The sequence below is a fragment of the Alligator sinensis genome, unplaced genomic scaffold (genome assembly GCF_000455745.1).
Source record: "Alligator sinensis unplaced genomic scaffold, ASM45574v1 scaffold138_1, whole genome shotgun sequence".
In the NCBI taxonomy this organism is placed as follows: Eukaryota; Metazoa; Chordata; order Crocodylia; family Alligatoridae; genus Alligator; species Alligator sinensis.
In genome coordinates this window covers 3606423-3619225 of record NW_005841862.1, presented here as the reverse complement: position 1 = coordinate 3619225, position 12803 = coordinate 3606423, and the positions used below count along the sequence as shown (strand labels likewise).

Sequence of the window (12803 nt, the reverse complement as noted above, 5' to 3'; positions counted from 1 at the left end):
GGGAAAGAATATCTCACAGCTACAGTTCCAGCCTCCAGAAAGGCATAAGACATCCAGGGAAACAATCTGCTTCTTTCGAAGCTGCAAAGCAAGGTTTATAAACAGACTTAAAAAAATAATAATACACATATAGGAGCAACTCAAAAGCTAAAAATACAGCTATAAACTGGCACAGATCTATGCTGCCGCTCGGGTCTTTTCCCCAAAGCTAGAAAAGGATGTTTTTAAAACTAAAAATACATTAAAAAAAGTTTCCATGCATTAAGTCTTAGTGTTTTGTGCAATTAAAAAAGGAATGAAAATAAATATAACTTAAAAAAAACCAAAACTTTTCCATGACACTAATGGAACAGAGGCGAGTCTGTAAGGCACTTCCATATGGGCTATTCTAAGCAGCCTAGGAAGACTGGGCAAAGCTAAACAGTGCAACCATTTACAACTGTATCAAAAGAACTACAGACATGTGCCTGGTGAGATATGAACCAAGAAAGTCTTAGGAGATTTTAATCTTCATGAAAGATGCTTGTGTTCGACTGCAGAACAATTGATGGCTAAATCGCTTCTGCATTATTGTTGCAGTGAGAGAACCTCCCTGACATAGGAAGCTGCACCCATTTGACTATGGCAGACTGTCTCTAGCGCTGCCACTGGGGAAAGAGATGAGGCAATGACCTTTTGGAGTCAGGCAAGTGAGGGATTCAGAGCTTCTGTCGGAAGCTGCTCTTACTCGTGGACAACAACCTTCAGGACTGCTCATAACCTAAACTCAATGCCATCCTTCGGTCCTAAATCCCAGAGACCTCCAAGCTCCCTCTGATGATCAGAACACAGCAGCAATGCTTCCCTCCCTGCCATTCTGCCAATACTTGACCTTTAGCAAACCGGCTCCAATGCAAGCAGTCTGCTTAGTTCAAATGTTCCAGGAAGTTAAAAAATAGCCTCCACCCTCAATAGAGGGCTGGTTGTTTTCACAAGACTTGAAGCAGAGGCCATGTATGCTATCCAGTTCAGACAGAGCAAACTGAAAAAAAAGCTGAAGACCGCCACCAGATTTAGTGAACTGTGGCACAAAAGGAATGCCTTAACATCCTTACATTTTACCATATCAGACTGATGTGATCATCTTGAGAGCTGATTGACTGCCCTCTTTCTCCCCGGTATGAGCCTATAGGCATTAGGTCACACCCACACCACCTCAAGGATCGCTTGTGTGTGTACTGAAAAGCCCCCTCAAGACCTGACAATGCAATTCTCTTTTGAAGACACAGGCAGGGTTTGACCTACAGCAGCATACAGCTCTGCTGCCTGGCACTTGGTAAATTTTAAAAGGTTTGTAACAAGAAGTCTGCAATAAAGTAAATCATGGAGACAGTCTACATATCACATTTTGACTGAACCAGATGTTAGGGGGCATCAGGGTGGGGAGGAGAAGAAAGGGGCATCCTGGCAATGTTAACCTTTCATGCCATGGAGGAGAGCCCGCTTGAGTGCTAGTCAGAAAGAGCAATCAGCATTGAAGGCTTTAAGTGTCTCTGTGGTTTCCTACCACCACTTTCACTCTCCCTCACTGCTGTCTTGGCCCTTCAGGCCCAGGGTGGGCCAGCTGCCCCTGCTGAGGAGTGCTAGAAGCTGCTCCTAAAATGGAAAAAAAAAAAAAAAAAAAAAAAAAAAGAGAGATCATTGGCTATGTAGAAATCCTTCTCTTCTTGTCTGGCCCCAGACTACTGGTTCCATAACAGTCCTCACCAGTGCCAACTCAGGAGCTCTGAGCTAATGCCTCAGACCTTCATGTGGCATCACACTGCCATACTGCTAAGCCATCCAAAGGCATTTTCAATTGGAAGTTGAGGCTGGTGGTAAAACTTCTGCACCTAACATTGTGGCCCCACCTCAGCGATTAGAGGGAAACGCATCATCCAGCACAGGTAGGTCAGCATGGACTAATACACACACACACCAGACTTGGCCACAGATAAGAAGTAACCTTGAAATCCAAGTGGCCACTCAAATGATGCCATGATCCCAAGCAGATAATAGGATTTCTCAAGTATAGAGAAAAGCTTAGATCTGCTATTACTAGTTACTCCCACAGACTCTACACAGCTAGGTTCCTAGATTTAAGGATATTAGTAAATAACTAAATTGCTCCCACTTGGCTGATCCTGCCTTTTCCTGCTCCACAACCTCTACGTTTGTTCTTTATTCCATAACCCCTGAACACCTGAAATGGCAGTCTGCAACTGCCTTAGCCTTGGCTACCTTGAAGATAGTGTGTTACCAACACCTGCCACTGGAGGGCAGCTGATCATTACAGATAAACAACTACTATCCACCCTTCACTTGACTGAGCTGTCTGATACCTGGAAAGGCATTAAAACATACACATAATCTCATGAGCCACAGAGTTCAGCACTTAAGACATCATTTTCCTTCAGCTGGAGAATGCATCAACTGCCTAACCTTTCACTAAATAAATTTTTGTTAAAAACAGATGGAATAAGAACCAGAGATGCTACAGAAAGAGCGTGCATTTGCCTAGCCAGACCAACCAGAGTCGTTAACCTCCGGTACTGAAAGGGTGTGACACGATTTGCTTCTGTCTACTGCACAAAGCCAAGACTTCAAGTTTAGCTTTTGTTCTGGCGGGTGACCTACATATTTACACAACTAAAAAAACAACACCTTAAATAGGGAGATTATAGCTTTAAAATTGGAGGGGTTTGGAAAGTGTCTTGTAGTGCAGTTCGGAAGAGTCAGTTTGAGGGGCAAGATTCTGGGTAGTGGTGGAGTTGGACATATGGCTTTAATGCAGGTTCTCACTTTGTGACAATTCTGTCAGGATCTGAATGAGGTTGTCCAGCCCCCAGAGGTAGCCATCCTCTCTGTTCCCTTCTACCCAGGGCACGTTGTGCTGGAGGACTTGTCCCTCTGGCAGTGGTGTGGTTTTCCCAAAGTCGATCATCCAGACTTTGGCCTGTTCTTTTTTATCATGAATGAAGAGCAGGGAGCTCCCAATCACCTGCAGAAAGAAGACACCAAGTTATTTATGCTCCAGCTTTTCCTTAGACACATGCCTGCCCTTCCTTATAGCACCAGTTTTAGGGCCACACTTTCAAACACATTACCTAGAGGTGCACCTGCAATACTTCATATAGGGTTTTTGCATGAGCAAAACCTTAAGTGCATACCTGCCAGCTGTGTTTGCACATACAAATCAGACATTTTAAAACAACTGGATTTACCAATACAGTACAGATCCCAGCTTTTGTACATGCAAAGAGGTTCAGTTCAAAAACGGAAGTAGTACGATTCAGGTGGCTTTGACCCAAAAGGAGATATTCCATTTAGACTTTTATATTGAAACTGATTTTTCCTGTGGAAAATTTCAGTTTTACCAAAACTGTTTTGTCAGGAAATTATTTCAATGGAAAACGACTCAACACATCTACCCGGTAAGCACTACAAATGCTGTTTTGATATAGTCTGCCAGCACTATTTTTTTTTTTTTTTTTAAAGATCTCCAAAGGTGTGTTCAACTAACTTAGTGGTACTCACGCTTCAAGCCCCCAGGGCCAGATGAGTACAGGGAAGCTAGGCCCACAGGGCTATGTCCACTGTGCACACTGACTTGACCCAACATTGGATCTGGCCATGGAACAACCCCATATGCTATGCCAGCACAGGACATGTCATCCAGTGTACAGGGTCCCCATGGGCCTGGAAATTTGGCAGTGGTGGGGAGCAGTGACAGCATTTATACAAGGAATTTATCACAGGCATACCATCTAGTCTGTAGCAGAACAGCCAAAAATATTTTTGAAGTCACATAAAACTTCGACATTCCAAACCCATACACAAACTTCTGGACTAATTAAAATTGATAGTTTTTAGCTAAAAGCTATCTTTAACCTCATCAAACGTACCAAGATTAGAGTGTTTTACATCAGATCTCCATAAAGATACTGACTGGAAAAATAAATTAAAGCAACAGATTTGAGAATGGCTGCAGATTTCAGAAAGAGGAGCTTTTATGCTGACTATGCTACTTTCCTTGGGCAGGATCTAAAATGAAATTAAAAGCTGTACAACAGTTAGAAAGAGATCAAGCCAGGAAACGTTACAATAGAGAAAGGCAAGTTCTACCTCATGGCATTTAAAGAACGGTGACATCTCCAGGGTGGCACGAATCCCCTTCAACCGATTAAGGTAACTGTTCTGGAAACACAAAGAAAAAGTGTTAAGTGTTATGGCCAGTTTAAGCAAATTTCAAGGAAGTCACTAGACAGACTCAGTGAAGCATACATGTGGGATTGTTATTATTGTGAATGTCTATACGTTCACTGAGAAACCCTTACCAGACAAGCAACAAGCCTATGTATTTTCCTGACCTAAACAGAAAGGCTAAATTAGAAATAGTCTGATGTGCCCAATACTGGACAAGCAAGCTGCCTGCCAGCCCTTCCTTTAATCCAGTGGTTCTCAACCTTATTAGACTGGAGACACTCCTTGATAGACTCAAGTCAGCCCTATTTTTTGAATACAGAAAAATAGAGCAATTCTTCTGTTGCAAAAAACTGAGAAAGACCACAACAGGTCAGAATGCTTTTGACAGCATGGATTCCTGCCTGGAACTTTTGGGTTTAATCTTGTGAATTGTGTTTGTACGCCAACAGTACTAACATTGCGTGGCACCCCATAACACCCTCAAAAGGATCTCAAGGCACCCTGGTTGAGAATCATGGCTTTAGTATAATTTGGGTGGACAGTTCACCAACTATGATGGGAGCTTGTGGGCTGCAGGGGAAGGCAAAGATAAGGCAGGATGGATTCAAGAAGCCTTGACAACAGGATGGATTAAATTCAGTTCTCATTAGCTGTACTCTAGAATGGGGTCAGGATGGTTTGAAAGACCTCCATGTCCTTTGGTGTACACAGGAGCAATTTGCACAGCTTTGTTTACTGAATTAAGAATCTATCCCAATTTACTACTATCAAAGGAAATGTGCAAGTTTAGACATGCCATTTAGAGTCATTAGTGTGTAGGCTTTATATAGCAAGACCTAAAACAAACCTCCCTCAACACAGTGAGATCTTGGACAGTCAGCATAAAGTGTTTACAGTTAAATATCTAGTCTAATCTAGCAACTCAGCAGCCAGATTTGGCAAATGCAAGATATAGGGGTTTGCCACATTCAGACTCAGATGTCCACCACAGATAAGGGAACCTAGGCACCTTGTTAGATCATGCCTTCCCAGGCTACCCTGTAAATTTATTTAGGAAGAAAAACTCTTCACCAGCCATGCAGGCAGTTGCCATGGTTAAAAACCACATGGAAATGTCCATTCCTCTTTTTCTGCACTACCCTCAGCCACTATAGATGAGAGTTTTACATCCCAGAGGTGATGTCTTCAGCACCTCTGCAGCAGACTTTCCCTTGCCTAGAGTAGCCAACCCAAGCTTATGCTTTTGCCTGTCCTGTGACTTAATCTTACCAGATGCTATAGGCAACAAGGTTATTTGTGTTGTTATAAAAGCCAGCCATGCAATCTCCCTTAACCTCTCCCTACCCTGGCAGCTCCACCACTCCAGGAAGTGGTTTCTCTTTGCCCTCTTTTGTGCTATTTTAAAGCATGCTCAGCAGAGCAGCAGAGGGCTTCATCTGTCTGTGGTCCTCAGCATTAAAGAAGTTCACCAGCGAGGCACGAATCCGCAGAGAGAAGCCCCATTCTTACACCTGGAAGACACTTGAGCAATGCCCTCCTGATGCAATGAATGACTCACCAGAATGTTACGGTTCCCTTTAATGAACTCTCTGAAGGCCTCTGTGACTTGTTCCTTTGTCTTTGTCTTCTTGAAGTCCCGGTTTACAGTGCCATCTTCATTCTTAAAAGAAGGAGAGAGAGAGAGACTCAGAGAGAGTCATGAAAGCTGCTAGTCAGGGAAAAGGATTTGTGTTTTTAAACACTACTTTGCACATCTTAGGAGGATGTGGACCAGCATCTTGGATTGCAAGGTCAGGATTTAAACAAGTACCACCCAAGGCAGGTTAGAGGGAGACAACAGCCAGCATCTGTGCCCTTGCTTTAAGGAGGAAACCAGCATAAAACCTATGCCAGAAACCATTTGAGGGTGGCTTGAGAGAAGAGGCAGATATTTCCCGGAATTTGTAGCATGGTCTTATTTGAAGTACTAAAGCAGCTTGCACAGAGCAAAGCTATAACAGCTCACCTCTACTTACCAGAGACATACCCTGGGTAATAGGCTATTTTCTCCCTCTAGAAAGTCTCAAAAAGTGATATGACAGAAGGTGGAGGAGGTCAAACAATGAAGTCTCCTTTCTACAAACAATTTGGTCTCCTTTCCACTCAGCACCAGCTTTCCACCCAGCACCCAGCTCCTTTCATCCCAGCACCAGATGAGCAGCATTGCTACTTGGTCATCATCCCAGCTTCTCATACTGCATACAACCCAAACTCAGATCCAACCCAGGATGTCCTCCAAGTTGAGCTGTCCTCCCTCCAACATCTGTCCTTACACAGGAGAGTATATAGTCCAATCACTGAAAGCCAGATTCCAAGAACCTTCTACCTAATGGTATCTTACCCCAAGAAAAGTCCTGGATTTAGAAGCTAGTATGAAGTGTGCCCTAGGCATGCAGCTGTATTTCTGTAATCTAGTTCTGCCATGACAACAACTTGTTTGTGCACAATAATTTGAAGGGATGGAAGCCAGAAAGACATCCTGTTAGTCTGGAGGGGATGAAGGAAGGCAGTACAATGAATATCCTGCCCTGAAGATTGAGATGTCAGGGGATCCCTTTCAGAGTTTGCCCAGCAGAGTGCTCTTTGTTGAGCACAGCTCTTGGCACACAGCACTCCCATGAGGCAAGGTACTAACTGCAAGCAAGACGGAGTCTGAAGTCAGTCACAAATGGAAAGTGAAGTACACAGATACAATGCATTGAGCTGCAGGGCTCTGCAGACTATAAAACAGCGTGCTGGACTTTATCAATAAATGATATGTATGCAGCTCTAAGGCAAGGTTATATATGGTTTACAAATTAAAACTTCCAATTTGGAACGCACACCTTGATAGAATCTTTATACACACACACGTGCACGCATGCGCACACACAGAAGGCGGCACCCAAACAACTGTCCTAGCTTAAGCAGCTTTATGTATGCACAGTGGAATAGGTCTCGGTGCTCTGTAAACTGCTCCTTGAAGGTGCAGGTTTGGGAGCCATTTATAATACATAAAATCCTGGATGGTCTGGGACTCAAGGGCAACATATGTTCTCAGAGGACCTACACTACTGTAAGGGACATGGACAAAGCAGCTGTGCTGATAGTCTACAAAATGTGGGCCCTCAGAGAGGAGAAACAAGCTTTTTTACTGGAAACTTCCTTGCTTAGAGACTTGCTTCCTCTTGTGCTCCAGCAAGAGACAGTTTGGTGACTTCCAGAGCATGCAGGCCACATGCCAAAGTTTGGTTAAGTATTGTGACCAGGTCCCCACTAGGGAAAGGATTTTTGTGGTCATCAGGGGTAGGACAGGCACTGGCCCCATTTAGCTGACTCCTCTGGGGTTCTCGTGCTTGTATTATGCGCACACATTAAAAAGAAAGCTGCCAACATGGCTGCACAAGTCACACAAGCCCTTGCGCTGTGGTCTGGAAACATACGTTCACCCTCTCCCCTGGGACAGTCAACATAAATGTGGGGAAGGGCCACAGCAGCAGCCATTGAAGTCTAGTCTAAGAAAGGGAGATGCATGTTTATAAGTGGAGTCTGATACAGAGTTCATAGTTAAATGAAAATTGTGGATGGGCTTTGAGATAAGGCATGATCTCAGCTTCAGGAAAGCCATCTAGCATATTCACAATGCTGCTCCCATAATTACTCCCCTCGGGCGATTTCCTTGACCTGCCAGATGCTGCAGTTGTGCTTTCTGCAGGCATGGCATTTACAGGTGTTCTAACCCCAGGCAGCTAAAGTTTAGAAAGAAGAAATGTGAAGGTGGTTGATAAGGCCAGAGCAACGAGGCTTATCCTGCCCCCTCACCACATCAGCGCCAACAACCCATTTTTGGCCCGAGGTAACCTTTGTAGTGCTCAATTCACCAGGTTTCTTGGCAGAAGCCCAGGACTCCTACTCAAGCAAAGGTCAGGTCCTTTCTAGGAGGGTTCTTGTGCACTGCATACCATGGGACATCATGAGATTTTCCACAGTCTAAGAGTTAAAACAGTGAATCTGGACACCTCATGCTTAAGCTCCTTCCCAAATCCTGGTCTATAGAAATGCCTCTAAATCAATACAGAAATCCTTTACACAGAGCAGGGGATTTAAGGAGAATCATAGCAGTTAGCCCACATCCTTGCTGCAGCACAACAGTTAATTCTTTGGGCCATGGAGGCATCACAATAGCCTAATGAAGAGATAAATGTATCTGTTCTTAGCGAGACAGTTGAGAGATGCAGCAAAAGAGTCACTTTGGCAAGCTCCGTATATTCTTACAATTTTAGCAGTATAATACCCGTCAGTCAGAGAGTGACAGCTGTAGGAAATAGGTAAAAGTTTGTTCAGAATAAGGGCTGATGGCAGGTCCTGGCTGACAATGCACGTGTCCACTGGAGGCAGCAGGAAAGAAGGGGAGTTTAAGAGAGCTGGGAAGTCAGAGAGATGGAGAAAGGAAGTGTCTTGCAGCTGGTTGGGTGGCCCAAAAGTTCATCCCGTGACTGGATTGGACAGGGTAGGAGAGTGTTTGGAAGCGACTGACCAGAGGGAATGGGATATGTGACAGGATGAGCTTCATGGCAGCAGGATCATGAGGACAGAGGTTTTGTATTGGGCAAGTGGCTACCGGTTTTCTCTCGCAGACTGGGTTAGGTGGAAGGGCCTGCACGAAAGGGAAGATTCGGATTCAGCCGAATTGAATCAGGGACAGTGATCCGAATCAACAAATTGAATCACCATCCCCGATTCAGGCTGAAATCGGGATCCGAATCGAATAGGGCCCGCTTCGCACACCCCTGATGTTCAGAAGTGCTTAAGCAGCTTAGAAGCCTAAGTCTTACTTGATTATCACTGAAACATAGTCCAAGTCAGTTAGGGCTGGAGTTAAGTTTGCAGTAGATACAAGCAAGAACTCTACTCCTAGCCATGCACAAGACCTTTTAACTCAAGTGTGCTGTGGCTTTTCATTGGAGCTGGCTGGCCTGTCAGAGGCCACATGCCAATGTCCTGGTTAATGTAAACCTTCAGTTGCTGAAACCACCACTCTGTAGTGAATGCAAGCTGGATCTGCTCAACTGCTGCTATTTTTCTGATGCCATCCCACAATTACCTCTACTGTCCATGTTCTTCAAAGGGGCAGGCACGTTCTCCCACAATTTATTGGGAAACAATTCATAGCGAGTATCAGTTTGCTGCAATGCAAACAACAGTGGAATGTATCCATAGCAGTCTCAGGGTGTGGACAGTCAAACAATAGTACCAAGGTAAAAGGTTTTGGGGGTATGGAGGAGGACAGATTGAGAAAGGCCCCCCTTACACTTTAGCCTCAAAAGCTCAGTGATTAGGCTACTCACCTAGGAAGCTGGAGACCCAGAGTATCTATACATGTGCCCAACACCTGCTCCAATGAGTTCTTATTAGAATGCGTTAGAGCAGACTCGATTAATCAAGTCTGCTGGAATGTGCTAATTGGCATGCTCCGGCAGCCTCGGCATTACAAGTATTCAGTGTCCTCACGCTTCAAAATGGCAGTGGGGGCGCGCTTTAACTAAAGATCTAATTAAACCACCCCCCACGCACATGTAAAGATGCCCCCAGGTTCTAGCCCTACCCTAACCTTATCCAAAGGGAACCTGAACCTGTATTTTTTACTTCTCTTACATATTCAGGACTCGGATGTAGGCACACATCCAGAATGGGTGCATATATATAGCTGAGTAAGTGTGCACTCAGGTGGTCACCTACTATGCATGCTTAGATTTCATAAAGAAATAAGGTGGGAAGGGACCTCATGAGATCATTTAGTCTAACCAGGGATCAAACCTATGACCTTATGCATCCCCACTGCAAGGATCTGCAGCATCATTACCTGCATGTAAATGCCAAAAATAACACTTATTCAGCTTAAAAGCTGCCACTTAGATGCACAAAAGAACTCAGAATTCCAACTAAAGCATAGGCACTTTGACCAAATTACTCCTTGCCATTAAAAGGGAAAGCAGTGCATGAGAGAGGAAACAACTTAGAACCAATTAGGACCAAAGTCACTTAGATAGGCTGCCTCTAGAGGGCAGTTTTAAACTGTTAGGATGGAGAGAGATAATTAGCCACCTTAGTCTGAAGTCAGGCAGAAGGCACCTTTGAACCAGTTAGTCTCCAAGATGGCATCCGGCCCTGCCTTCTTAAAACAGTTAAGAGCAGGTAGCCATTTAATGCTTTCATGGACCACAGTGGTGTGTGAAACATGAATAAAGCATGCAATGTTACAGAGAACCTCTCTCACAAAAAGCTTACCTAAGGCAAGTAAACTGGTGAGTCTGAGTGCACCTTGCTATAACTGAAGGGGTAAGGCTGAGGGAACGTTTGCAGAAACAATAGAAACAAGTTCTCCGTAGATTTTGCAAAGAAGCGGCTTGAGTCAGACGAGCTGACTCAAGACTTTTTAATATCCTTGAAGTTTAGAAGGGGTCCTGATCCAGTTCAGCTCTGGAGCTATATAGTATTGGGTGCTGACATGGCCCAAAGCGAAAATTCAGGCAAAGATGCCACCGCTGCCTGGTTTTTGGTGGAGGCAACAGCTTTACAAAGTTCCATCTTAGACACTGTAGTGCTATGAGCTAAGCCCAGAGAGAGTGGTGTGCGCTCTTTACAGTAAATCCAGCTACAGAAGCTTCCTGCAGCTAGGGGGGGCTCACAGGAGGTTCACATTTCTCCATTCCTCCCATGTGGTTTTTCAAATAGGCTCTGCAAGCAATGGATGGTACAGTACAGAAGGCAAGTTAGGCAACCTCACCTTGATCCCCTCGATCCTGAATCCCAGCGTTGCTGTAGAACTGATGGTCTCTCTCCACTGCATGTATCGGGGTTTGGTTACTGCTCGCTGGGCATTCTCCTCCTCGGTTGGAGCGTCTGGATCTACTTCAGTCATCTTCATATACATGTCCTTCCGCAGGTTCGGCTTCTTCCGAGCTTTTGTTAGTTCCTCTTCCAAGTACGTTCTGTCAAAGGGGTACAAAACTTATTAATAGCCTGAACATACATTAAGGTTCCACTATACGGATTTACGGTTTATGAATGATAACACTGGTGAGGGATGAAGTGCACCACTAATTCATGAGCAAGATCAGGGATCAGGTCCTTAATATTGGCTACAGCAGAAGTTTTCATGTACCCTCAACACCCACTGCCTTCACTTGGAGCAGATAACACTCAGCACCTCCCAGGATCAGGCCCTAGACAGTCTGTTTCACGTGGGCAGTGCCCAAAGAATCCCCCGAACCTCTGTAGTCTCACTCAAGAAATATAAAGCCCCAAAACTTCAGGGCCTGCAATGCTGGAACAAACAAGTATCAGACTCACATTCTACATCAGCAACCCAAGCTAGGATGCCAGAGGAGACCAGCATCTTCCACTCACACATAGGAAGAGATACAGAAGGCAACTGTTGAGTTCACAAACAGGGTTTTCACTTCTACTCCTCCAGCCACCACTTGGAGCTCTGCCCAGCTCGCAGATATGCCCTAGTCATGGTGAATCATAGAAAAACACCACAATTCTGGTGTGACCCCCTCCCCGCTCCCTTTTCCCGAAAGTGCTGCAATTTATACCATGTTCCAAGGGCAGGATAAAGTAGGACTGTTTTTGCCACGTGCAACAGGACAAGGAGAAAGACAAAGGTCATTCAGCCTCAAAGACTTGCCATGCGAGGCACTGCATAGTTAGCAACAGTCCCTGCCCCAGAAAGCATGTATCCAGGATAACCAACACCCAGGGAGTAGTTAGCCACAGAGGAGCATAAAGAGACTCACCCCCCCCCTACTTTACTGATCCTGCTCAGTTCAGCACCCTGTCGCACGTACTTTAGATATTCTAGTTTACAGAGAATTCAAAGTGCATTGGGCTAAAATCAGACTAGTTCATTTAAAGCATTTGTCCTAGAGGACTGTGCTCTCCAGGGCTCAAATTACTCTCCGACTCTTGGGGCGGGGGGTCCTGCGGTGGTGGCAGCCGGAAGCTGGGAGCCGCCACCGGAACTGCTTAGAAAAGTGCAGGGCAGGCCGGATGGAGGCTCTTGTCTCTTACAGGGGGGCTGAGCCCCCCCGAGCTCCTTGTATTTCAAACCCTGGTGCCTTCTCCCACAAGCTCTGACAACTAGACAAGCAGGTCACACCAGAGTCAAATCTGCTCCAGTGTTACCTACTCAGCATTGCTTGATAATCTAAATGGGACTTAAGTAAATTAAAACAGCTTATCTCCAGATCACTAATCCCCTTTCAAAATGGATTAAACCAATTTGGAATAGGGAATCTGCAAATGGAGTTCATCTGGAGTAGTCCACCTTGCAATTTACACCCTACTTTATTCCAGATTATTTTTCCAATTTAGATTATGCCACCTCTGTGAGAATTTCCTCATATGAGAGGCCTGCCCTGCTAGATACCAAGCACTACTTGCAGTATCCATATCCTGTCACTTCCTTCTACCCATCACCACAAAGACCAGCCTTCACTCCATTCAGCTGCAACTCTGGTAATGACCTCAACAGCCCAGTACTGTTACCTCCTAGC

General features: G+C 44.9%; 1 protein-coding gene across 1 annotated transcript in view; it reads right to left on the bottom strand.

The window, feature by feature from the left end:
- The window catches only part of ITPKB (inositol-trisphosphate 3-kinase B), a gene marked incomplete at its 5' end in the record, with an annotated part of 121090 nt that overhangs the window by 42511 nt on the left and 65776 nt on the right, over positions 1-12803 (bottom strand). Inside the window, 4 exons of the mRNA XM_025216211.1 lie at positions 2821-3019; positions 4144-4215; positions 5783-5884; positions 11030-11234. Of these exons, the coding sequence (XP_025071996.1) occupies positions 2821-3019; positions 4144-4215; positions 5783-5884; positions 11030-11234 (578 nt within the window). The remainder of the gene's footprint in view (positions 1-2820; positions 3020-4143; positions 4216-5782; positions 5885-11029; positions 11235-12803) is intronic.